The sequence below is a fragment of the Chelonoidis abingdonii genome, chromosome 3, assembly GCF_003597395.2.
Source record: "Chelonoidis abingdonii isolate Lonesome George chromosome 3, CheloAbing_2.0, whole genome shotgun sequence".
In the NCBI taxonomy this organism is placed as follows: domain Eukaryota; kingdom Metazoa; phylum Chordata; order Testudines; family Testudinidae; genus Chelonoidis; species Chelonoidis abingdonii.
The window spans coordinates 51,844,765-51,872,556 of record NC_133771.1 but is presented as its reverse complement, the minus strand read 5'-3'; the positions used below and the strand labels follow the sequence as shown (position 1 = coordinate 51,872,556).

The 27,792-nt window shown below is 43.7% G+C and overlaps 1 protein-coding gene across 1 annotated transcript in view; it reads right to left on the bottom strand.

Moving 5' to 3' along the window:
• Positions 1 to 27,792, bottom strand: part of LOC116834330 (isoaspartyl peptidase/L-asparaginase-like) — a 225,575-nt gene that overhangs the window by 22,033 nt on the left and 175,750 nt on the right. Inside the window, exons 4-6 of the mRNA XM_032796331.1 lie at positions 25,848 to 25,966; positions 4,899 to 5,009; positions 1,912 to 1,980 (exon numbers count right to left, since the gene is read on the bottom strand). Coding sequence (XP_032652222.1) covers positions 1,912 to 1,980; positions 4,899 to 5,009; positions 25,848 to 25,966 — 299 coding nt within the window. The remainder of the gene's footprint in view (positions 1 to 1,911; positions 1,981 to 4,898; positions 5,010 to 25,847; positions 25,967 to 27,792) is intronic.

Below are 27,792 nucleotides of genomic sequence, written 5' to 3'. Positions count from 1 at the left end.
TATATAGAAATTGGTCTAACATTCTATATAATTAAATAGCTAATATTCTTTTTAAGGGACTTTTTAAAACCTTACAAGAAAATTCTATCAGATGGTTAAAATATATATAAATATTGTCATGTAATTAAATTCTAGAGGATCGCTCCATAAGACTGTTGTCATTTGGCTTGAAAGACACCAAAGGAATGTAGTGTTATATTAATTACCTGTAGGTTTACCCACATACAGCAGAGCTGTAATCCTATTCCCCATTGAGAACATGCATACAGTCACAGTAAATGCTTGGGCATTTTTAGAGAACATCTGTTACTGTTACTTTGTGATGGCTATTACTATTATACTGCAGCAATGCAGTGTTGTAGCCATGCTGGTGCTAGGATATTAGAGAGACAATATGAAGAAAAAGAGGAGCTCTGTGTAGCTCGTAAGCTTGCCTCTCTCACCAACAGAAGTTGGTCCAATAAATGATATTACCTCACCTACCTTGTGTCTCTAATGCCAGTTAAAATGAACACAAATTATGCAAAAGTATTTTGTCCAAATTTTAGTATTTTACTAAAAGCATCTAAAATCTTGTATTCCAGAGCTCTGACCTTACAGAATGCTATGGAAAGTAAAAGGTGCACTATTTCTATATATAATCACATATGATTTGCCAGAGGTAATTTGACACATATCTAGATTTTGTCATACATCTGTTTATAAGAGATATTTTTAATTCAAAAGAAAAGGAACTCACAAAGAAAAAGTAAGACTGGAAAGTGTAACCCAGCTGTGTATTTCTTTAGTAAATAAGGAGTCTTCACTAATTTAATTTATTAAACATTTTACAACCTAATGGAGGAATATACCCACTTTTTCCTTCTCCCAAACCGATATTGTAAAGAACCAAACAAGATTATACAAAGCCATTAAAAACAAGAACTCATGACATTTAAAATGTATGCACAGATTTCCCAAGAGAAAATAAAAACACATTCAGGAGGAACTCACTTCTAAAGATGAAGTGACACAGAGTTTTATCTAAATGAAATAAAATCCATGTAGGGGAAATAATATAGCTGCCAGTTACTTACCAACAGAAATTCAAGGTTGGAGAACACAGGATGAGAAGGAGAGCTACCAAAATACCAGCTATTGACCTAGGTCATCCCCTCCTGTAGTAAAACCTGCAGCACGGGGTTGTAGATAGGAAATCTCTCTTTGCAAAGATCTGTTCACAATATCCTATCAAGGGCTGGTCATGTGGCTATTCCATAATAATAAGAGATATACCTATCTCCTAGCGTTGGAAGGGACCTTGAAAGGTCATTGAGTCCAGCCCCCTGCCTTCACTAGCAGGAACAAGTACTGATTTTTGCCCTAGATGGCCCCCTCAAGGATTAAACTCACAACCCTGGGTTTAGCAGGCCAATGCTCAAACCACTGAGCTATTCCTCCCCCTATTTTATTTTTCCAAGGGCCTTTCTTTTAAATTATTTTAGATTTATTAGCACCATCTAATATGCTAGTCTATAATTTACAGAGAAACAAGAAAAGTATATATATTGGATTGATCCTATTTTTTTTAATATGTACAATATATTTTTTAACATATAAATGAAGTACTATGAGGTTAGCCCAGCTAGAAAAGTGTGAACAAATTATTTTTGGTTTATCAGCAATTCTGAAAAATCAGCAAAGGTCAGCTCAAACTGAATCTCAAATATTTTGGAATTCTCAGTTAATTGAAAATGTTAGAAAAGTTTCATTTCAGCTCAAATGAAACGCTTTCTTTCACACAAAATATTTTGTGTCAGATTTTTTAATAAAAGCAAAGGAAATAAAGGGCTAAATTCATAAAATGACAGGAGGTGGTAATGCCTCCTCATTCCCCCTGACCTTTGTACCAAATAGCCCAATAGTTAGGACACTCATCTGGGATGCAAGATATCCAGGCACGAGTCCCTGCTCCAGGGCAGGAATTTGAACCTGGATCTCCTGCAGGCAAAGGAAATGAAAGATTAGATTCACAAAATTGGTCTGCAGTTAGGGACTTGTACCCAAGTTTCCCTGCTATCTGAGTGCCTTAACCACCAGGAGATTGGCTATTCTGAAGTGGGCTGCTCTCAGTCTCAGCTGCCAAAGCAGTTCCACTTCATATAAAGTACTTCAATCATCATTGAATAGGCATAAGAATAATTCTGTTGCCTGGTGGTTAAGGCATGCATCTGGGAGTGGGGAGACCTATATTGAAGTCCCAGGTCCAGAGCCAAGATTCAAAGTATCTCAGGTGAGCACCCAAACCACTTGCCTATTTGGTGCGAGACCGGCATCACCACCAGTGGTTTTCTGAACGTTTCCTTAATCTTCTCATAAATCTATCCCAAATAATCAAAATGGTTCATTTTTATAATGTAAAAATGGTTCATTTTGATAAAAGCAGAAAAACAAAATGTTCAGGACAAAAGCGTTCCCCAGAATCAGCCCAAATTTGCTAAATATTTTGGTCAACCCAAATCTGCCTGCTTTGGTAACAAAAAAAAGATTAATCCAAAAAATTTCTCCCAGCTCTAATACCAGCTTTTCTGCAATGCAGATACCCAGCTTGAATTCACCTGAAATTGGATCCTCTCTTTCCTATTTACTTTAAAATATGGTAAACAATGCAATAGTCTTGAAGGAATATGCTATTGATAGGAGAGAATAAAATTTATCATTTGGAAAAACAGAGTCTATTAATGTTGTTTTCTTTTTCAGAAGGACTTCATTTCACAGATTCTCAGCAGCTTTCAGAGCACTTGATCAATTCAAAAACAGGCAAAGTTAATTAATGATTTCTATTTCAAAGCACCTTTGATTAACTATGGAACTGAAGCCAGTACATAGGGAGGCAAACTACTTTTCATTAATGATTCTTTTTATCGTTTCTATTATAAAATGCCTCTAATTGACAGCACATATTTTCAAAACAGCCTGTATTATTAGATTAGAAAACTGACGCTGTTCACATCTGGGTACATGAGCAAAAATAATTAAACTTAATAATAATGAATAAAAAAAATCTTACAGTAATTCATCATGCTACTACTGTAGCATGCGCAGTGAAGTCTGAGTGGGTGCCAAATTAAAAAATGAATCCATAAAAATATGCCAATTACTATAACTGTAATAAAATTCCAATCCCTGTTCAAGTGAATGTGAACCATAATAATCATTCTGAATCTCTGTGGGGCCTTTGGAATTTGCATTTCAAAATTGCCCTCAAACATACAATAGACAAGAGTAGTGCTGTATATTAGCTTTAGAGATCATATACAGCACAACAAGCCAAGTAAAATAGTGGCCCCGACTGATTAAAAAAAAATCTACACAATGCTGCCACTTGGGCCTTGTCTACTCTATGAGGGAAGATCGATCTAAGTTATGCAACTTCAGCTACACGAATAACATAGCTGAAGTTGACGTACTTAGATCTACTTATCATGGGGTCCATACTATACGATGTTGTTGACTGGAGATGCTCTCCCATTGACTCCCCTTGCGCCTCTCGTTCAGGTGGAGTACAGGAGTCGATGGGAGAGCAATTGGTGGTTGACCCACTAAATTGATTGCCAATGCATCAATCTCCGCATGTTGAACCCCTGTTAAGTGTAGACAAGTCCTTTGTGTTCCTACACTTACCGTGCTGTTTCCTAAATTTAATCAATGGTTGTCATAAACAGATGGTTAAGGGTTAATGTCTCTTTTACCTGTAAAGGGTTAAGAAGCTCATTAACCTGGCTGACACCTGACCAGAGGACCAATAGGGGGATAAGATACTTTCAAATCTTGGTGGAGGGAAATCTTTGTTTGTGCTTTTTGTTTTTGTTCGTTGTATGCTCTTGGGGCTAAGAGGGACCAGACGTACACCCAGGCATCCCCAATCTTTCTCAATCAGTCTTTCAGGTTTCAAAATTGTAAGTAATAGCAAGGCAAGGTGGATTAGTCTTATGTCTGTTTTCTTAACTTGTAAATGTGTCTTTTTGCTGGAAGCATTTTTTACCTCTGTTTGCTGTAACTTTGAATCTAAGGCTGGGGGCGGGATCCCTCTAGTCTATGTGAATCTGAGTACCCTGTAAAGCATTTTCCTTCCTGATTTTACAGAGATAATTTTTACCTTTTCTTTCTTTAATTAAAAGCTTTCTTTTTAAGAACCTGATTGATTTTTCCTTGTTTTAAAGTCCAAGGGATTAAGTCTGAACTCACCAGGGATTGGTGGGGGGAAAAGAAGGGGGATGGTTAATTCCTCCTTGTTTTAAGATCCAAGGAGTTTGGTTCGGTGTGAAACTTCTCAAGGCAACCCAGGGAGGGGAATGTCTGGGGGGAAAAGGAGGGGGATGGTTAATTTCTCCTTGTTTTAAGACCCAAGGGGTTTGGGTCTGGGTTCCCCAGGGAAGGTTTTGGGGGAACAGAAAGTGTGCCAGACACTAAGTTCTGGCTGGTGGCAGTGTACCAGATTTAAGCTAGTAATTAAGCTTAAAAGTATTCATGCAGGTCCCCACTTTTTGTACTCCAAAGTTCAAAGTGGGGGAAAAAACCTTGACAATGGTCTTTGCAAAATTTTCCCAAAATCATTATTTGTATAGTGAAAGCTTCTGAAGGCACATACATACAATTCTGATTATTTAACCATACTGCATTCTTCTCAGTTTTGTATACAGTGTCATTTATCAAACTTAGGAAACAGGGTTAAGAGTAAATAGAGAACTATATACGTCTAGAAGTTTTTAAAATGTTCTCTTATACATATTGTATTGCAAACTAACTTCCCTTTCAGCAGTTAAGAATCGATTGTTACTTGTTACAGCCAAGGAAAGTATTGTATAAATGTTGTTTAAGCAATGCAGATGCATTCATCAATGTGAGGATCATCTTACCTTGTTCCATATGAAAGAGGATAAGCCTTGCAAGAGTGACTTTCATGATGGACTCTCCATGACCAGTTGCAGAGACAGCACCAACAAGATTGTCAGCATAGCCACCTGAACCTGTTTACAAACAGCATGTAAATTATATCAACCAGTTTAATCCGCTTAGCAATTGCAGCACAAATGTTTGTAAACAAAGCAAATGTACTCTCAGCCATTGTCACAAGTAAAGCTTTGAAATACTTTACATTTATTATTTTGCACTGCACAGCCCATAAAATAAAATAGGAACTTACCATCTGAGGCCTACAAACCCTGAAGCAAGCAGACACTTTTGATAGCCAGGTTTCCCACAACCACTGTACTTCAATGGGACTCCTTACTTTGGTAAGGACTACTCAGATAAGTCGGGGTTTGAAGGAGTGGGTCCTAAGAGCTGTTAACACTGTAGGAACATCCAAAACAAAATATAAGTCTCTTTCAGGGAAACTCAGGGCCGCCCAGAGGATTCAGGGGGCCTGGGGCAAAGCAATTTCGGGGGCCCCTTCCATAAAAAAATTGCAATACTATATTCTCGTGGGGGCCCCTGTGGGGCCCAGGGCAAATTGCCCCACTTGCTCCCCTCCACGGCAGACCTGGGAAAAATAAACCTTCCACATCTCAGCACAAACCCAGTTTTGAGAAAACTTCTTTACAAGGTATCACTGGTTCTCAGCATCAGCTAGCGCTAAAAGGCACTAAAGCTCATTAAAGGGTTGGACAAATATTTTCCATCAAAACTTTTTTTGGATCGAAAACTAGGCGTTTTTAAAAAGCAGAAAAAAATCACGGACAATGTCTGCTTTCCATCAAAATTTGTTGTGTTTTTTTTTAATTGAAAAGCTGAAATTCGTCTGCCAAAACCTGAACATGGTTTGAGGTTTCAGAACTGTGTGGCCAAATTTTTGCTGCTTGCTGTGTTTGATTGTTTAAAGAAACAATAAAAAAATTCTGCTTAAAAAAATCCAAAACTTTTGAACCACCTCAGCTTGTGACCAAATGCCTGAGCCCATCCAGTCAGAGATTTTTCCAGGTTTCTGATACACTGCTGGCTTCCTTGACTCATATCTCCATAACTTTGGGTTCATTTAGCTTAGAACATAAGAACAGCTTTATTGGGTCATCTGATAATCCATAACTTTGGCTTCGTTTAGGTTAGAACATCAGCTATATTGGGTCAAACCAAAGGTCCATCCAGCCCAGTATCTGTCTACTGACAATGGCCAATGCCAAGTGCCCAGAGGAGTGAACCTAACAGGTAATGATCAAGTGATCTCTCTCCTGCCATCCATCTCCATTACCCTCTGACAAACAGAGGCTAGGGACACCATTCCTTACCCATCCTGGCTAATAGCCATTAATGGACTTAACCTCCATGCATTTATCTGTTTCTAGAGGACTGGCTCCATGGGTCCCTCAAAACTGGAGATGGTTACTGTGGGTTTGTCCTTAGCATAGCTTATGCACATACTCCACAAACTGAGCATTTTAGCTTGTTCCAGAAATCTGGGATGAGCCTATGTTGTGAAAACTGAAATGCTCAAAATAGCACATGCATGTGAATGGACACAGGTGCTAAATTAAATTAACCCAGGGGTTCTCAAACTGGAGGTTGGGACCCTCAGGGGTCATGAGGTTATTACTGGGGGTCGCGAGCTGTCAGCCTCCACCTCAAACCCCGCTTTGCCTCCAGCATTTATAATAGTGTTAAATATAAAAAAGTGTTTTCAATTTATAGGGGGGGGGTCGCACTCAGAGGTTTGCTATGTGAAAGGGGTCACCAGGACAAAAGTTTGTGAACCACTGAATTAACCCCTCTGAAGCCTCAGGGAATGCAGGGGGGGGGTCTCCATTGGTAGGGTTGGGAAGGATATTGCTCTTCTCATGTGATCCTTCCCCAGTGGCTAATTTTAAATGAAGCTACCCTCCCCTGACATGAATCTCCCTATGGCACTGAAATTAAATATTGACTATAATTTGGCATTTGAGAAGTGAAAGGGATGGTAGCCCTAATGGAAAAACTAACAGCTTGGCTCTTCTGCAAGCCTCAAACTGCTGAATGAGCTTTAGGGCAGGGAAGGCGTACCTCCAAAACAGCCTGGCCCTCCCCCTATCTGACCCCCACCCACGTCCTGCCCCCCCGACTGTCCTCCTCAGAATCCCTGACCCATCCTGCTCCTTGTCCCCTCACTGTCCCCCAGAAACCCCACCCAATCACCACCCCGGGATTCCACCCCTGCTCCCTGTCCCCTTGACTGCCACGACCCCTATCCACCCCCCCACTGAGTCCTGACAAACCCCCCGAATGCCCACAATCCAACCCCCCCATTCTTTGTCCGCTGACTGCCCTCTCAACCTCTGACCCCTCCCTGACTGACCCCAAGACTCCCTGCCCCTGGCTCACCCAGAGCTCAGCGCGCCCCTGAACAGCTGCAGCGCGCCTCCTGCTGGCCTCCTGAGCTCCTTCTGCTCAGCCCAGAGCTCGCAGCCCCGCCCCCTGACCATGCGGCTCTGAGCGGGGCGGAGCTCAGGAGGCCTGCCGGATGGACGCTGCAGCGCCGTGCAGGAACGCTGCTTGTTGCGCTGAGGCTCAAGGAGAGGGGCGGAGGTAGGAGCCTCGGTCGTTCTCTTGGGGGCCCCTGCGGAGCCCGGGGCCTGGGGCAAATTGCCCCACTTGCCCCCCCTCCGAGAGGCCCTGGGGCAACTAGTTATTTAATGTAAGTGAATTATTCAAGTGTGAATTTCACAGGACCCTTCTGACCTCCATTTATCTCTTCATCCCTCCCCCGTCCCAACCATTTTGGCTGATACTTGACTCTATTCCTTGGTTACTGGTAAGTGAGATAATTTCCCTCACTAATTCCCCATCGGAGTGCACAGTTTGAAAAAGGATAGCAATTACATTTCATGCACATTTCATTCGCAGAACCCTATTTGCAGAAGAACATTAGAGAAGTAATTAATGTGCTTTGTCGTGGGAGGAGTCAAAGGAAAATGTTCCGCCAGCATCCAAATGTAGTCACAGCTCATTCCATTATTTGGGAGCTCATTGATAAACTTTTCCTGCATGTCTGTATCCAACCATGGACTTCAGTCAGTGAATTTCAAAAGTGAATTTCACCCTACATGAAGAGTGCTTCTCTTTTTCACCATCATGGACAGCAGAAACCTTGACATCTTTCCTGAATCAGTTCCCTTTCCTCCCCCTCCCCCTGCAAAAAAAACGTATCTCAGTATTCCACTAGCACACCAGTCTAGAAATAATGTATGTCTTTTTCCCTAAAACAAAAGTTTTCTGCAAACATTTTGCTTCTCTCAGTAGTATGAAAATAGATAGTATGAATGTGTTTTCTGAATATATCATCTAAAGAGAAAAAAGACTTGCATAGGCAACCTGCCACAAGACTCAAAGTAAATGACTTTTATTGTATGAATGGAAGTCTAATCAAAGGGGCAAATTTATCAGCAGGCCTCACATATACACTCAAAAAAATTACAAATACATCCTTTTGCATTCACTAAGACCTGCATTTGTGTGTCTAACTTATGCATATGCAAATGAAATTCAATCTGAGCAGATATATGCAAAGGGATGTATCTGGAAAATCTATGGGCACATATAGGGAGGCTGGTTGAAAATATGGCCTTAAATATTCATTTAATAATTAAAACTATTAAAAATGTTCATTTAAGGTAAAGGTAATATTAAATTGAAGAGCTTTTCCAACTTACAAGATACATATTTTTAAAAAGCTAAGTTTGTTTCCCCTTGCTTTAAGAAAATCATAATTATCGAGAAGTGAATATAAAAATCCATTGTCAATGTGTTAATTACAGTATCAGAATAGCCCCTGGATATCAGACAGTTGCTGCTGATGGTCATGAGATTTCTGGAATACAAATAGAAGGCATATCAGGTCATTTCATTATTCATTTATATGGAGCTATCTAGTGCTGCTAGCCACTGGAATTGTTTATGATTTTTCATAATGTATGTAAATCCCCAACTACGATTTTTCCATGTATTATAAATGCAAAATATTTCTTTTCTTTCAAGTAGTCAAAAGGAGTTCTTATTTTCCAAGAAAATGTTGCTATTTTAGCTGCTTGATGTCTTATATGGAATGACATGGTGATATCAGTTCAGTTCCTTGCAGACATTCACATCAAAATGTAACCATAATAGACCGTGTTTTTACAAATGCTTTTGCACATTCTTAGCATTAGATATGTAATTATTGCTACTGAAGTCAATAGAACACATATGAGTAAAGTCAGGCCATATGTGTTCGAAGGACTGGGGGTGTAGTTAGTAACCTTATTGCCAGTATCAATAGCAAGTCCAAAAACAAAATGAGCATGAAGGCTGAGGTCTTATCTCTTACTGGGTGGCCCCTGAGACAGGGTGGAGAGACTTTCATAAGGAAGTCTGGAGAAACTTGCAGTGAGACTGCCTGTGCTGTACTTCATCTGCAGTTAAATAGAGCACACTGAGTCTCCAGGGCAGTCAAACTGGCACCTTTCTTAAGCAATATATTCTCTCCATTCACTCGAAAATGTTACAAAAGACTCAGAAGAACATGAATTCTGCACTCTTGGAAAGGATGGATTTCTGTGATGAGCAGCTTTTTGTAATACCAGGTGCAATGCTAGTCAAGGGACCAGATAAGAAGATGATTGTGTGAGTGACTGTAAACTGCAAAATGGTGATGCACTCTTGACAAGAAAAATGTAAGCAGTAATACATGTCAGAGAAAGCCCTCGAAGCCTATGACCAAAAGCTGCAGAGTCTCAGGAGATGTAGGTGAATTGACTGAGAAGGAAAAACTTGACTTTCTTAATCATGGCACCATTTTGACACTCGTTCAGAAAACAAAAGTATCTTAGTAAATGTCTCAGTATGCAGAAACAGGGAAACTCTCAAACTGTAAGACTTCAGTGGAGAATGGACATAAAAGGGCTCATAAATGTTAGATACACAGGTCATGAGAGCATGATGATAGCTGGACAGCTGAGCATCAATCATTATGCTGAAGACCAGAATCTAGGTCAAATCCCATTATATATAGTGGGTAAGAACACAGTGAATGGCTTTGTAAAACCTTTACTTCACTAGAATTTGTGGATAAGCAGGAAAAAGTTGTCTTTGTATAAGGAGCTTAGTTTAAGGCTTCATCTATACTATGATCTAGGAGTGTGAGTCCCCTGCTCCATACACATACATGTGGTAGCTCTCATTGAGCTAGCATGAGTATAAATAGAGTATAGCTATGGTAGCACAGATTGCAGAAAGTGCAGAGAAGAGCAACAAAAATGATTAAAGGTCTAGAAAACATGACCTACCAGGAAAGATTGACAAAATTGGGTTTGTTTAGTCTGGAGAAGAGAAGACTGAGGGTGGACGTGATAACAGTCTTCAAGTACACAAAAGGTTGTTATAAAGAGGAGGGTAATAAATTGTTCTGCTTAACCACTGAGGACAGCGCAAGAAGTAATGGGCTTAAATTGCAGCAAGGAAGATTAGGAAGATTAAGACATTAGGAAAAACTAATCCTAACCGTAAGGATAGTTAAGCACTGGAATAAATTACCTCAAGAGGCTATGGAATCTGTGTCATGGTCTAAGACAAACACCTGTCAAGGATGGTCTTGAGGGTACTTAATCCTGCCTCAGTGCAGATGACTGAACTAGAAAACCTATCGAGGTTCCTTGTAGTCCTACATTTCTGTGATTCTATAGCAGCAGCAGAGGCATAGCTTAGCTATGCTGAGTACGTACTCATCAGTTTCATGCATGTTTGTGTTTCGCATGGTGAAGGCATGCATCTGCTGCCACCATCAATGTTACCCTGGCGACATTGCTATTTATATTCATGCTACCTCAATGATATCTACCATGACTATATGTTTGCATAGGCACCGACTCCATGGAGCTCTGGGGCTGGAGTACCCACAGAAAAAAAATAATGGGTGCTCAGTACCACCGGCAACCCTGCGGATAAGCACTTCCCCTTCCCCCACAGCACCTCTCACCCACCATCAGCCCCACCAATCAACTCTTCCCCTTCCCTCCCAGCACCTCCTGCCCATTACAATCAGCTGTTCAGTGCTGTGCAGGAGGTGCTGGGCATGGGTGCCAAGTTTATATAATTTTTGGTGGGGCCCAGAATGGAGCCATCCCATCCATAGGATGGACCAGGGCAACCACCCCAGGCTCCGGGGGGCCCCACACTTCAGGGGGACACAGGGTTCAGGGCAGCCTGAGGGGTTAGTGGGAGGCCCGGTGCAGGCAGCAGCAAGTGACCTGGCTGCAGCCCACCTCTGCTCTACCCTCCCAACCCCATTCCACCCCTTCACCCAAGCCCCCACCCAGCCTCTTTCTGGCTTCCGCACCCTCCCCCAAGTGATGCTGGGAGCTGAAGGGGTGGAGTGGGGTGGGCTGGGTCTGGGTCTGGGTCGCTCACTGCTGCCAGCACCAGGCCCCCTCGCTAGCCCTCCAGGATGCCCTGGACCATGTATCCCCCTCAAGCATAGGGCCCCCAAAAACATGGTAAGCCCAAACATCGGTGGAGCCAGGCCCACATTCCTAAATATTGGTGGAGCGCGGGTACCACAGGCTCATATAACTCACCGCCTATGGTGCTGGGGGGCAGGGGGAGGAGCAGTGGCAGAAAGAGGTGGGGGAGGGGTGGAATGGGATGGGGAGGGCGGGGGCAGAAAGATGCAGGGCAACAGTGGGAGTTTGGGAGGAAAGAATGGAGTGGGGGCAGGGCCTGGGGTGGAGCGGAGATTGAGCACCTTCTGGGAACTAAAGAAGTCGTTGCCAATGGGCTTTGTCACCCTCCTACTGAAATAGTTTTTCCTAATATCTAACATAGATCTCCCCCATTGCAACTTGAGACCTTTGCTCCTTGTTCTGTCATTTGCCACCACTGAGAACAACCTAGCTCCATCGCCTTTGGAACCCTCCCGTCAGGTAGTTGAAGGCTTCTATCAAATTCCCCCTCACTCTTCTTTTTTGCAGACTAAATAAGCCCAGTTCCCTCAGCCTCTCCTCATGTGCCTCACCCTCGTTATAATTTTTGTTGCCTCCTCTGAATTCTATCCAATTTATCCACATCCTTTCTGTAGTGGGGGGCCCAAAATTGGACGCAGTACTCCAGAAGTGGTCTCACCAGTCCTGAATAGAGGGGAATAATCACTTCCTTCAATTTGCCGGTGGTGCTCCTTCCAATATGCCATTATCCTTCTTGGCAACAAGGGCATACTGTTGATTCATATCCAGATTCTCATCCACTGTAATCCCTAAGTCCGTTTTTGCAGAACTTCAGCTTAGCCAGTTGGTCCCCAGTCTGTAGCAATGCCTGGGATTCTTCCATCCTAAATTCAGGACTCTGCATTTGTCCTTGTTGAACCTCAGATTTCTTTTAGCCTAATCTCCAATTTGTCTAGGTCACTCTGGACCCTACCGCTACCCAGATCTCTCTTGTGTGGGTAGCTCTTGACTCCAAGGAGAGGTAGGACCATAGCACAGAGGAGAGAGTCAAGAAGGAGGCAAGCTTATGCAGGTATAGTTAGGGTCCTGGATTGTTTTAATCTAGCTCTGAAAATCATCCCTATACAGAGGGTCAGCCCTAGGCCTGTGGGAGTTAATTGGACGCAGAGGCCTTTTGTTGGCCCTTTGCACAGAGATAAATTTCACCCTCCATGTAGAATACAATTCCCTGTTCACAGATGGCATTTTAGAGATAAGTAGTTAAGTAGAAAGCTGGAACTTTCTCCTGAATTCTTACTTGACGATCAAAAGTCTGACTCTACAAGGTTAAGGGAACGTAATGGATATTAACTTATTCAATCAAACTACAAGAAAATTTAGAAAGCCCTGAATTTAAGTTTGACGAGAACACAAACAGGAAACATTTTTTCTTTAAAGTTTGCAGTGTTGTTGTAGCCATGTTGGTACCAAGATATGAGAGAGACAAGGTAGGTGAGGAAATACCTTTTATCAGACCAACTTCTGTTCATCAGACAAGCTTTCAAGCTCCACAGAGCTCTTCTTCAGAGCTCGAAAATTTGTCTTTCATCAACAGAAGTAGGTCCAATAAAAAATATTACGTCACCCACCTGGCCTCTCATCGATCATTAATACCTTAAAGTGGTCAGAGCCTTGGTTTTAAATCACATTCAAAAAAGCACCATGCTCCATAACACTACATATAGCTATTGTGCTATACTTCACTGAATCAGACATAAGGGAACCACCAAAACCACTTCTTAAAGCATCTGGATCAGGGATCGGCAACCTTTGGCACCCAACATGTCAGTGAAAGCCCCTAGTGGGCTGGGCCAGTTTGTTTACTGCAGCATCTGCAGGTTTGGCCAATCGCAGCTCCTACTGGCCTCGGTTTGCTGTCTCAGGCCAATGGGGGCTGAGGGAAGCAGCACGGGCCGAGGGATGTGGTGGCTGCCTTTCCAGAGTCTGGTTCTGATAAAAGTAGCCTGACAGACAGAGAAGAGACTCTGGGAGAAACAGAGGGATTGTGGAGAAATACAAGCTGATTCTTTGATTCTGAAGTGGTGTCTGAGCTAAGCTAAAGACTAATTAGCCTAGCAAGGAAAGGTTCAGTTTATGTACAACAGAATGTGTTTGGGTTTCTATTGTTTTAACAGTTTCTCTCTGCTTGTTAAATGTTTACAAACCACTAAGCCATTCTTGTTTTTGAAGAAGTGCTGATCTGATAAAAATACATGGGCCAGGCAAGATTTTCAGAGAACCTCAGCTCCCACCCATCTAGACACCGAAATGAAGTGGTTAGATTTTCAAATATGCTCAGCAGCCAGCAGCTCCCCTTTTAAAAAATGGGAGGTACTGCATGCTGAGCACTTTTGTAAATATGACCATTTCATTTGGGTGTCTAGAGGACAGCTGAGCTTTTCCGAAAATGTGGGCATACAGGAACAAGTTTCATGATCATGTGGTTTGGGAGTGATCAGGGCCTATTAGTGCTATGTTTAGAATTATAGAAACAAAACTATTGTTTCCACATTAACTATAGCATACATTAAATTGCTGGACTAAATTATTAATATCCATTTTCTCATCATTACCCCCTGCCAAATATATTTATATTCTCTCTTTCTTACACACACACACACACACACACACACACTTTTTCATTACTGTTTTATTGTTAGTGTGGCATTTGTTTATATTTTTGTACCGCATCCTGTAGAAGGGTGGGACCGAGGCTCAACCCTCCCTGAGGGCAGAGGGGAGCAACGCCGGCTCACCACACTCTGTCGGCCTGGGTCCTGCCCTTTGCTTCCAGGCTGAGCGACAATGCACGGTCACTTGGGGCTCTGGCCTCCTGCGGCAAGGCGGAGCAACAACACACAGTTAATTAGGAACTCAGGCCTTCTGCTGCAAGCCTGAGCAACGGTATACAGTCAGTTGGGAGCTCAGGCCCTTTGTCTCTGGGCTGAGCAACAATACACAGTTAATTAGGGGCCCAGCCCTAGGTTTGGGCGGGGCACCAAACACACTGGCAAAGCTCAGGCCCTCTGCTGCAGGGCTGAGCAATAGTACACAGTTAATTAGGGGCCCGGCCCTAGGTTTGGACGGGGCATCAAACGCACTGGCAAAGCTCAGGCCCTCTGCTGCAGGGCTGAGCAAACAAACAAACAGTCTAGAAGCCCAGGCCCTGGGGCATGGCAGGGCAATAAGCAGTTCAGGTGTATAAAGCCCAGGCCCTGGCTCAGGGCGGGGCAGCAAGCAATTCAGGGGCTCAGGCCCTTCAGGAGGGGCTGAGCAAACAACCAGTCTGAATGGCCTCCTCAGGCCAGGGGGAGGGGAGAATCTGCAACCCTTGGAAGGGTGGCAGGGGGAACGCAGGCCCTTCCACTCCACTGCGTTCCAGCCCAGGGCCCTAGTAGCAGCTATCACCGCTGACGGTCAGTGGGGATCCTGACCGCAACACACTGACATAGGCTCAGGTGAATCTGCAGCCTGACTGGGGTTGGCTGCCCCCGGGCTACCTCCAATCTCCCCCTCACTGGGTACCTGCCATTTGCCAGCGCCATCCGGTGGGTCCCAGACCATGGGCTCCTCAGGATACCGGGCGTCGGGAACTCCAGGCCATTCCTATGCAGCCCACAGAAGACAGATAGAACTCCAGAGGGAGAAACACCACCAAGAAAGTGAAGAGAGGGACAAACAGAGAAAGCATGAACTAGAAGTAGCGCAGGCTACACAACATACTCCAGCCAATGCTAACCCCCCGTCGCCAGTTGTTGTTCAACCGCACAAGAAATTTCCCAACTACAAGGCAGGTGATGACACTGAGGCCTTCTTAGAAAATTTTGAAAGAGCCTGCATTGGGTACAGCGTCCCTGAAGACCAGTACATGCTAGAGCTGAGGTCACACCTCAGTGGACCCTTAGCAGAGTGGCGGCTGAAATGCCAAAGGACCAAATGAACGATTATAAACTGTTTCAAACCAAGGCCAGATACAGAATGGGGATAACCCCGGATCATGCCCGTTGGCGTTTCAGAACCCAAAAGTGGAAACCAGATGGGTCATTTCCCGAAACACTGCGCTATACTACCTTGGAAAGAATTATAAGGCCGGATATCAGGAACCAATGTTCAATCCATTGACGAACTGCACTCCTCATACAAATGGAGCAGTTCTTGGATGGTTCCTGAGGACATAACACGGTACATACAAGATGGAAAACCCAAAAATCCACTGCACGAGGCGGGGAGATTGGAGCCAAAGTGGATGGAAGTGGCAGAAAGCAAGAAACTACTGTCAAGGAAGAATGAGTACCCAGGGCACACTGACATAAACCCTACAACCGATGGCAAACCCAAGACCTCACCTACACCCAAGAAAGCACAGACACGTTTTTCCACCGACCAGTCTCCAATACTCAACCTCGACCCACTGACCAGTTAGCTGGAAGATGCTATAATGTAATGAATCGTGACATATAAAGCCAACTGCCCAAAGAACCCTACCTGGGTGCAAGTCATTACACCACCATCACACAAAGATCCCAGGCCCAGATTCCTCAAGTCCCTTGGGAGTGAAGGGAAATTATGAGAGTGGGCGGAAAGAAGATACCGCGTGGAGAGACCACGTGGCACAAGTGTCGGCTATCCACCAATCCTTCGTGATCCCAAACTCATCAACCAAAGGCTAAAGGACCATTTACCCCTTCATGTCAAGCTGTAGACTTGCCTACAGCTGAACTGCCTGTCCAGTACAAAGGCTGGTCAGAACGTGACTTTTGCAGTCTATGACAATTATTCCATCCCATGCATGGGGGAAGATGGCCAACCAGTGAAGCGGGCCAAGAGGAGTGGAATGGTTACACGCAGCCAAACAGGCAATTTCCAGCCCATTCCTGTTCCTGAGCCGTCCACAGGGAACCTCTGTTACCAGAGACCCAGACAGGTAGTGGACCCAGATCCCATGCCAACGCTGAACCAGCCACAGCACCTCCAGTCCCAGGCCTGGAACTGGAACAGCAACCAGCACCAGCACCAGCAATGCAACCACATCTTCAACCTCAACGCCAGATGGGCCACCGAGCCTGAACTGGCAAGCAACAGACAACCATACCGAAGAGGCTCAGCCAGAGCCTGAATACACACGGTGCACCACGGACAGCGTCACCGCAACGGAAACAACCCCATCACTACATCGCTTCCAGAGGACCAAGCCCAAGTCCACAGTCTGAGGAAGAACTGTGTCTCCAGCCTCAAGGGAACAGTTCCAGACTGAGCAGGAACAGATGACAGCCTCAGAAGCTTGGGTGGCGGCACGGAAGCACCCACCGCCTCTCAGCTCTTCTAACCGATCCGGTTTGTTATAGACCAAGGACTTTATACAAGGAAATTCTTTCTGGTGGACACCAGAGAGAATGGCAGCCGCAAAACAGTTGGAAGTTCCAACTAAGTACCGGGGAAGCTCTTAAGCTTAGCCCATTATCATCCCAGTGGCCATGCTGGGGAACAGAACCAAGGACAGATGGAGAAGTCCTTGGAGGGATGGACAAGGAAGTTGCCAGTATGTCCGGTCTTGTGAGGTGTGCCAAACAGTGGGAAAGCCCAAGATCTGGTCAATGCCCTCTCCAGCCACTCCCCATAAGAGGTCCCATTTCAGCGAGTAGCTGTGGATTTCTGGGTCGTTCCAAGAAAGACGCCGAGAAAGCAGTACATACTGACTTTCGTGGACTTTGCTACCCGATGCCGGAAGCAGTAGCTCTAGGCAACACCAGGCTAAAGCTTGTGCCAGGCTCTAACAACATTTTGCCAGGTAGGTTGCCCTCCGATATCCTTACAGATTCAGGATCTAATTTCCTGGCAGGCACCATGAAAAGACCTGTGGGAACTCATGGGTGAATCACTTGGTTGCCACCCCTACCACCATCAAACCAATGCCTGTGGAAAGGTTTAATGGAACTTTGGGGCCATGATCCATAATCATGAATGAATACTCCAAATGAGGACCTAGTGTTGCAGCAGTTGCTCTTGCTACAGGGGTACCACATCCCAGTTTAGGTTTCACCTGAACTTGTGTATGGCCACAGGTTAAGGGCCATTACAGTTGGTGAAGCAACATGGAGGGTTTACACCCTCTCCAGGAAACTAACATCTGGACTTTTGAAGCAACCTACAAAACACCCTCGACATTCTTTAGCCTTGCTAGAGAAAACCTAAGGATACCAGGAGAGCAAAAGGCCTGTATTATAAACATACCAGAGAACGTTCCTTCAAGGTAGGAGACCAGTTATGGTCTTAAGGACAGCAGCCATAAGATGGAACATCATGGAGGGCCATTCACGTCCAAGAGCGCCTGGAGCTGTTAACTACCTCATAGCATTTCCAATTCCTCACTAAACCCAGAGTACATGTTAATTCTCTCAAGCCCTTTTTTCCAGAGACTACAGGTGTCAGTTTACAGTCCAGGGAGAGATGAACGCTGAGTGGCTGATGGTCTACTACGACGGAAAAAAGACGGGGCATGGAAGAGGTGAACCTTCAACCACCTGGAACGTCTGCAGCGCAACAAATCAAGGAGCTGTGCACTAGCTTCGCCCCTTGTTTCAGCCACTCCAACGGACCGAACAGGCATACCACTCCATTGACACAGGTAATGCTCACCAATTAGAACAACCAACCCACAGGTGTCTCCTCACGCCAAGCTGCTATAATGGGAGATCCAGAACATGCTACAGAGGGTATCATACACTCATCTACCAGTGCATGGAGCTCTCCAGTGGTTCTGATACCCAAACCAGATGGGGAAATACGCTTTTGCGTGACACCGTAAGCTAAATGCGTAACTCGTCAGACAACTATCCAATGCCACGCACCGATGAGCTATGGAAAGTCGGGACATGCCCAGTTCTCAGCCATAGACTTAACCAAGGGTACTGGCAATACTGCTAGATGAACCTGCCAAGAATGGTCAGCATTCGTCACCCATGCAGGGGTGTATGAATTTAATGTACTTCCTTTCGGCTGCGAAATGTACCCACCACTTCCAGAGCTAGTAGATGTCTGCTAGCAGGACTGGAAGAATATGCAGTGCCTACCTCGATGATGTGGCCATTTTTTCAGACTCCGGCCCGAAACCTAGTACACCTGGAAAGGTCTTTGAGCGCATCAGGCAGCAGACTAACTGTAAGAGCCAAAAGTGTCAAAAGGCCAAAACAGAGTGACTTACCTGGACACCAGGTGGGTTGAGAACCATAACCCCTACAGCAAGGTGGATGCTATCCACAAGTGCTGTCCAAAGTCAAAGAAACAGGTCCAACCTTCTTAGCTGCGGGAACTACAGGCGATTTGTACCACACTCAGCCAAATCGCGCACCACTAACCGACCTGACCAAGAGACCCAGCCGACTACAGTTAAATGACATGATAATGTCAGGAAGCCTTTACCCAACTGAAGGCGACGCTCACGTCTGACCCTGTGCTAAGGCCCAGACTTTGACAAACCATTCCTAGTAACCACCGATGCATTGAGCGTGGTATAGGAGCAGTTCTCATCAGGAAGGACGGATCAGAACTTCCATCCTGTCGTGTTCTCAGCAAAAAACTATCTGAGAGGAAAGCCACTGGTCAGTCAGTAAAAAGGAATCTATGCCATTGTGTGACGCCTGGAAAAGCTACACCATACGTTTGGGACGGCAGTCATCATACAAACTGACCATGCTGCGCTAAAGTGGTCTCATACAGCCAAAGGAACAACAAAGAACTTTCGTTGGATTAGCTCTCCAGATTTGATTTGAAATTCAACACATTCAGGAGCTCTAACAAGTAGCTGATGCACTCTGAAGTGGGTTATTTCCTTGTGGTAAGACAGGACCTCTGAGTTTGGGCCCCAGCGAAAGTTTGGGGGGACAGAGCGAGGAGCGCTACAATCCTGTCTGGTGGCAGCGAATAAGATCCAAGCTGGTAATTAAGCTGAGAGTTCATGCTAGGCACCCAGATTTGGACGCTAAGGTCAAGATTGGAAAGATGCTTATTATATGGTGGCTAGCGGTGGAAGTAAGAATCCAGAAGCCATAGATATTATTTTCTTTTCTCTGCTAGGCTTTTACAGAGAGAAAGGTTTGGTTTTAAAGGAGCCAGAGAGAAAAAAATTTCTGCTGCTTTTGGTGCTGCATTTAAGCAAGGAGCTATTACAGGTTGACAAAAGGGCTATTGTAAGCAATATAATCCAATTGGAATAAGTACCCAGCAGTACACACATGCAAATAAACTGGTTTTCTAGTACAAGAGTAGCCAAAAAAGAAAAAAGGACAAGTGTTAGGCATTGTTGCCAGGGAGACACAGAGAGCCAGCATCAGACAATACCACCAGAGGCACCCTACAGAAACAGAACCATGAATTCCAAGGAAAGCCTGAAAAGGAAAAGATGCAACAAGCCATAGACAACGAAAAGAACGTAGAGACGGATGAACTTAAGGGCAAAAAAAGCCAATGAGCAGCCCATAAAAGAGAATCAAAAGCCACAGATCAGCTCACAGAAGAAGAAGAGAAGAACCTTCTCATAGCTGAGGAACAGACAAAAGAAAAATCCAGTTTCCTGATTGGTCCTCTGGTCAGGTGTTTGGTTCCCTTTGTTAACCCTTTACAGGTAAAAGAAACATTAACCCTTAGCTATCTATTTATGACAGGCTGCCCCTGGGCTACCTCCAATCTCCCCCTCACTGGGTACCTGCCATCCGCCGGTGCCATCCGCTGGGTCCCAGACCATGGGCTCCTCAGGATACCGGGCATCGGGAACTCCAGGCCATTCCTCTCTGTACCAGGTATGGGGTGGCACAGGCAGCTCTTCTAGGTGCCAGGCGTAGGGAAGCTCAGGCAGCTCCTCCGGGTACCGAGCACGGGGCACGTCAGGCCAGCGCTCCTCCAGGTACCGAGCACAGGGCAGGCTGGGCTCAGCAGGAGCTCGGGCACCAGCATCTGTCCTCTCCGGCAGCCTCCTTCTAACTGAGCGCCGGGGCCGGGCTTTTATACTTCCTATCCCGCCCCTTGACTTCCAGGGGGCAGGGACAGGTGGGGGTGGCTCCGCCCACTGCCACGCCTGTTCTGGCTTGTCCCTCTCAGACACAGCAGGGAGTGAGGCCTCCTCACTACACATCCTTTTATGCATCTTCTTATGATGAATTTCACCATAATGCAGGGGGCCTAAACTGTGACCCAGACACAATTTAAAGGCCATGTTAAGGAAGGGCTCAAGTGATTCAGAGGCCCTTGTGTGGATCCTCTGCACTAGGTGAATGTCACCTATTTGGAACATATGCAGCCCCTAGCATCCTGCTCAAGTAACTGGAATTGGCACTTGGCAGATGTATGGGGTTCTGAGAAGAAATCCTACCTCAGGTTGTGGAGCCATATAGGGGTATCTGCCCAGTCTAGCCACCCCTCTTTTTTTCAGTGTAACTCCATGGCTATAAAAGAGTAGGCTAGATTTGACCAATATTTCAAGGAGTATTTACTACATAACTGTAGAACAGGGGAACATACGCCAAATTTTCATATATGCAAATTGCTTAATGTTTTCCTGGGCCCATCAGTGGTTACTCTAGGTAAATATTTTGTTCTCTTATCATAAAATGGGAACACTGCATAGTTATAAACTGTGGTAAACAACACAATAGGCATATCTGAAGATCTTGCACTGTTTTAACTCTTTTCCTCTCAATCACTATCTTCCATTACTATCTCTGACTGTTTTACTTTCTAAGTTAAATTTAGGGACAGGAGTTCATCATTTTTACTGGTATGTTAAGTTGACACACTAACTGATAGTGTTATAAAATAATAAGAATAGCAAAATGATAGGTAAGTGGAACACACTCAAATCCTTTGCTAACTAACAATGCTCTTTCTATAGGGCTCCTCTGATGGAGATTTATTTCTGCCTTACAGGCCAGATCCAAAGCTGATTCTAGCCTGTGGAAAGCCTCTCAGTGACTTTGATGGTCTTTCACTTGGGGCTTTTGTGCAGAAGTTACAGCAATACTTCACTCTGCTTCTGAAAGACAGAGTTTTGAATGTCTGGTGCCTCATTTCTTCCTAGTGACTCTTCTGCCATTACAAACCAACAGGAGCCCTGTATTATGATTTCTACAGTTCTCTAGTTGAGTTTTGTGCTTTTAAAAATAACATTTTTTCTCCCTAAATTTTCTTAGTATTATTTGCAGTTTCTTTTGGGATGGAATTTTTTGGGTTTTTTTCTTAAATTATGAGGCCCTTTCGGGCAGTTCTTCATCTGACTGTTTTCCCAATTGCTGTACCTCTGGCCTTTCCTTCCCTTGGCCCAGCAAGCATCTTTTTTATTCTTTATCCCTTTGTATGCCTCTTAAAGCTATTTCTGTACTTGTCTTGCAGTTGTATATTTCTGACCAGCAAATGATCTTTCAAGATATATCTTTGATACTGGCAAAACAATTCCTCCCAAAGCAGTCCCCTGGAAATCAAATGTCAGCATGATAATTTCTATAGTGGATATAAAAATCTTGACTGACATATGTCCCAGGAAAAAAAAAAACCTAGAAATCTAGAAATCAACCTTTTGAGACTATCAATTTTGAAATTTCATTCCAATTAGCCTAATTTGTCAAGAAATTCTGATAGATATTTGAATGCCTTCGAGTGGATGGATTTTTCTAGTCTGTTTTTCACACGGTACGGGCCACCATTATTTGTCTTTTCAAAAATTTAATGAAAGAGAATCCAAGTTTCCCGATACTAAGTATGCATATACATTTATCACTGCTACACTTATAGCTCAGGGAATTGTGCATCACAGTTACTTTAGAACCCTTTTTATCCCCTTTGAGTTTACCCTCAGCTGACAAGCCTGGCTCCGTGCACTTCCCTCTGGTGAAAACAAGTGGTACAATCTCTCTCAGACTGCATCTCTGGGTTGCAGCTCGCGTTTTCCAATCATGTTTACCCAAGAGGTCCTACCGATTTTGGCACCGGTAAGCCTTTTGCTCTGGGAGCCTGTGACAATGACTTATTAGTGACACAAAAAATAGCTTCTTTAAAACAAAGGTAGGTAGCACACAGCTCAGAAGACTAACACAAAGAATCCCACACACATCTCCATACCTAGATTTTAATCTTTCCTCACAAGGATTTATGAGTTCTTGTCTGCTGAGCTAAGCCCAGTCTCTGGCTGGGAGAAGCAGGCTGTCCTGCTTGCAGCATGCTCTTGCTATTGTGTGTCTCAGTCAACCTGTGTGTAAGCCTCAGTTTGCTGACAACCACCTCCTGCATTTTGACTGCTAGTTTGCTGTGGTTTTATACAAATATTATGATGATTTAATAGAACTAAAAATGTAACATTAAAAATACACATCTGAATTTGCATCACATTTTTTTCCTGTTAGTGGTTTCAGATGTGAGATAACTAAAAGGTATGACCTTACTCTCAGTTTTTGAAAATTATTTTTTCTTCTTACACAGTAACAATTGCAGTAGAATTTCTACAATCTTAGTCAGTATATAGTTTTATTTAACTATGCGCTACAATTCACTTCCTCTAAGTCACCATGCCAAACATCAAAATACAGTGAAACAACAGAGAACATAAGAACAGTCATAATGGGTTAGCCCAAAGGTCCAGCTAGCCCAGTATCCTGTTTTCTGATAGTGACCAATGTCAGGTGCTTCAGAGGGAATGAACAAAACAGGCAATCATTGAGTGAACAATCCCTTGTTGCCCGTTCCCAGTGTAAGCAGAGTCAGGATGAGCTCTACCCTGACATCTGGCGGTGAATTATGGTGAGTGTGGAAAACAATTTCAGGGGCTGATCTTGTTTGCATAGGCACATCCACCTTGCCTCGCATAGCCCATAGCCTAAAATGGTCACTTTGACAGCTGTGGGATCCCCAATTTCTCTGTTATTGGGGGCAGGAGAAATAAAGTGTTGTTACCCTGATTATGTGAATGAGAGTATATGAACTGATTTTATGACAGGGGTCTCACCGTCAAGTAAGTAGCACTTGCTAGACAAGGGACATGGGTTCCAAAACCCAGTAAATTGAGAGAGGCTGGGGACTGGTATGTGTACTTGATGATATGGGCCCCTTTTGAGGGCCTAGAACACCAATTGCACCTCCTCTTCTCTCCACTGTTGAATGGCAGAGCTCATATTGATTTTATTAGAAAGCTAGCTAGAAGTTGCTGAGCTGAACTCACTTTGGGCCAATGGTGCACCAGCACTGGGGCTCCCCTACTACAAGCTGAAATCACTAGAAGAGCTAAACTTACTGAGCTGAGTGCTGTGTTAACTAGTGGGGGAGCCTGAAGATATATCACTAAGCAGCTGGCAGAGTGAAGCAGTTTGCAGAACGGGTGAAGCAGCCTACAGAACATGGAGAGGAGCAGTTTGCAGGACAGTTGGACCAGCCCATGGAACAGTGAGCGAGTGAGTGGAGCGGTTTGCTGGGATGACTGGAGTGGCTCACAGGTCGGCTGGTGGAGTAGAGCTGTTCCTGGTGAAGACAGCAGTAGAACTCCACGGAGAGGCGGGGCAGTCGGCCTCGGACCACGTAAGGTGCTCATTAACACCCCGTGTGTCCCCCCCATTTCCACCCAGGCTGGGGGGTAAAACTCTGCAGATAAACGTTTGAACTCTGGGGCGGCACTGTCCAGGGACAGAGACTTTTGGGTTGTTGGACTTTGAGTGATTGGACTTAAGACCCTAAGGGGAAAAGGACACTGCCAAAACTTACTTGGTGGGTCTTTTGCTCATGGTTTATGTTATGAATCCTGTTTGTGGTGTTTCCCCAATATGATGATGATGATCCTTTATTAAAAGGATTTTGCTACACTCAGACTCTGTGCTTGAGAAAGGGGAAGTATTGACTCCTAGAGGCGCCCAGGGGGGTGGTATGTAATTGTCCCAGGTCACTGGGTGGGGGCTTGAGCTGGTTTTGCATTGCATTATTGAAATGGAACCCCTGGACACTGAACTTGGCCCTTGTTGCTGCCAACTCAGAGGGGCAGAAGGGTTACATCAGCTTTTGGAAAACAGAGGCTAGGGACACCATTCCTGCCTGTCCTGGCTAATAGCCATTATGGACCTATCCTCCATGAATTTATCTAGTTCTTTTTTGAAACCTGTTATAGCCCTGGCCTTCACAACATAGAATCACAGAAAATTAGGGTTGGAAGAGACCTCAGGAGGTCATCAAGTCCAACTCCCTGCTCAAAGCAGGACCAACCCTCTGGTAAAGAGCTCCACAGGTTGTATGTTGTGTGATGAAATACTTCCTTTTGTTTGTTTTAAACCTGCTGTCTGTTAATTTCATTTGGTGACCCCAGTTCTTGTGTTATGAGGAGTAAATAACACTTTCTTATTTACTTTCTCCACACCAGTCAAGATTTTATAGACCTGTATCGTATCCCCCCTTAGCTGTCTCATTTCCAAGCTAAAAAGTCCCAGTCTTATTAATCTCTTTTCATATGGAAGCTGTTCCATACCCTTAATGATTTTTGTTGCCCTTCTCTGTACCTTTTCCAATTCCAATATATTTTTTTTTGAGAGGGGGCAACCACATCTGCACACAGTATTCAAGATGTGGGCATACCATAGGTTTATATAGAATAGTAACAAACCTCAAAGATTCATTATTCTCCTGTAGAACCCCAACAAAATACTTAGAGGGGTATTGCCATCCCCTTTATGTTACTCAACCTCTTCCCTATCAGCCGTAATTTATTGTGATTGCCTAAATACATTAATCTCAGAACGCATTTATATGCTAACTTGCTAGTGGAAATACTATTATCTGAATCTGTTAAACAACTGAAATTTAAACACCATTGTTCAGGTGAAAAATTTTAGACCAGAGGTGTCAGCTGCTGAAAGAGGGTGCCCAGTTCACATCCTAAGTAAAATTTCCATATGAAGTACATTCCTTGTATTTCAAAGGGATATAAACTTTCTCCTTCACATCTGGTAAGGTCTCCAGGTCTAATCCCTCACTGCTGTAAATGTGTGTTTGAATAAATATTCAGTCTGGATATACAAATGTTTAAAAGCACCATCTGTTCTGTTCACTGTGGCCCAGATTCTTTGCTGTAACTAGCTTGCACTGGGCACAGCAGATAAAGGAAGACATGCCAGAGCCAATTATGGCTCTCTCTCTCTCTCTGCCCTGCCCTGCCCTGGGTGCAAGTTAGAGAAGCCCGGAGCTGAGCTCACTGTCACCAATGAGCAAGTAAAAAATTATAACTAATAAAAGTGCCACCACAATTTTAATCATCATGGCTATACTTTCCCTTAACCAGTTTGCTTTCCCATCAGCATTTATGCTCATTTGTTCCAAAGTGTTCGAATATTTTTGATTTTTTGCTAGCTGTTCTAAATCTTTTCATACCTATGACTGGGGTGTCACCAACACGTCCAACCATTTTATTTGTGATGCCTCCAGTTGAAGTTGCACAAGCCACGTTACCTTCACAGTCTATAGCAACTGCACCCACTGTGTCATGAACCCTAAAACACAAAGAAAACAATACTGTAACTCCAAGCTGAACAGTTCCATTGCCAGAAGCAGCACTATACAATAACCATTTAGCACATAAAAATAACACTTAGTACCCAAATAGAGCTTTTCATCGTCAAAGACCTGTACAAACATGAACTAATTAATCCTGACAATGTGCCTAGGAGGCAGGTAAGTAATATTAGCTCCATTTTGTTCCCAAATGCAATGACTATACTTGATTTGCACAAGACAAAGACAGAGTCAGTGTGAGAGTGTAGATTATAATTTTAAGAATACATGGAAAACTGTCTCATACACAGTTTACTAGACCACTGGACACAACAGAGATAGGAGGCTCTCTCTATTTTGCTATATGCACAATTTCAAGGGATTTTGAATCAAAGCTATATTAACCAAATATTAATACAAATATTTATGTAAAAATTAGGTATAAAACATAGTTATAAAATGTATTGAATAAATTTAATTTTAATAAAATGTAAAATATTAATTAAAATTAATAAAAATTAAAATATAATAAGGGGGGTCTCTGATAATATCAGGATAAGTTATTGCTCTTACATACAAACATATTCATGCTTTTCTAATTAACAATTCCATGATTATTTTCCTGCCTAACTGTCAGTAGTAACTAAGTTTTAGTGAGATGGACATACTACTTCTTGAATTAGCACAATGCCCCTCCTAACCAAATTGTCACTCACAACTACTTTCCTCTTCTATGATGTCATTTATAAAATGATCTCAAAGCACTTCACAAACATTAAGACTCACAACTATACTATATGTGAAATATATCAACTGCGTGTCAAGACAGGATACCTCATGTGGAGTATTGACAAGCCAGTCCTCCTTTGAGATTTTCTGCCTGTAGTTAAGGCAAAAATGCCACCATTAACAAAGGTGAGAGCTGAATTAACTTGCAAAAATTAAATGATAGCTGTCCCTCAATATTTTCCTTTTACACTATGCCAACAAACTTTCTTGGGTTTTGTTCTACTTTCCATGCTAGTTGTACACAAAATGTCAGCAATCTCTGTGCATACTCAATCCAAATTGAAATTGTTCTGTATGATACAACACTAGTAAATGAGGATTACCATTCTGGCAGTGAGGGGCTGAGAGAGATATACTATATCAGTGGTTCTCAAACTTTTTTTTTTACAGACTACTTGAAAATTGCTGAGGGTCTTGACAGACCACTTAATGATCTTTACAAATGTTGTTTGTACCATTAGCCAACTATTGTAAAGAACTTTGGAGAAAAGTGCTATATTAAAAAAAAACCTTAATAATAATTCATGTTTTTTGGTTCTACAAATAAAAGCTCACAACTCATATTTTAATATCAGTAGTCTTACCTTTCGAATGTAATGGATGTGCCCTCTCTCCCCCATCACAGCAGCCCCCAAGCTAGGGCTGGGAAGGAGGGGAGGTCTTTCCCTGGCAGCCACAGCCCTGGATCTGGGGAAAGTTGCCTCTTTTTCTGGCTGTCACAGCCTTGCATGTTCCAAATTCCACTCCCCACTTTTCACCTCACTGCTCCCTCCCACCTACCTCTTATTCCCCTATAAGGCCACCATGTCACCTTACATATGAGTCTTCTCAGGGGTCAGGCACCTAATTAGTGGAGCCACAGCTATGCAGCTCCACTAATTAGGTGGGTGGCCTTTCATTCTCTCATGTGCGGCTGCCCAGGCACAGACCTTAGGGGGAACTATCCAATGGAATGGAGCTCACAGACCACTGGTGGTCCATGGACCAGAGTTTAAAAACCTCTGTACTATATTATCATGAGATCTTCATTCTATGT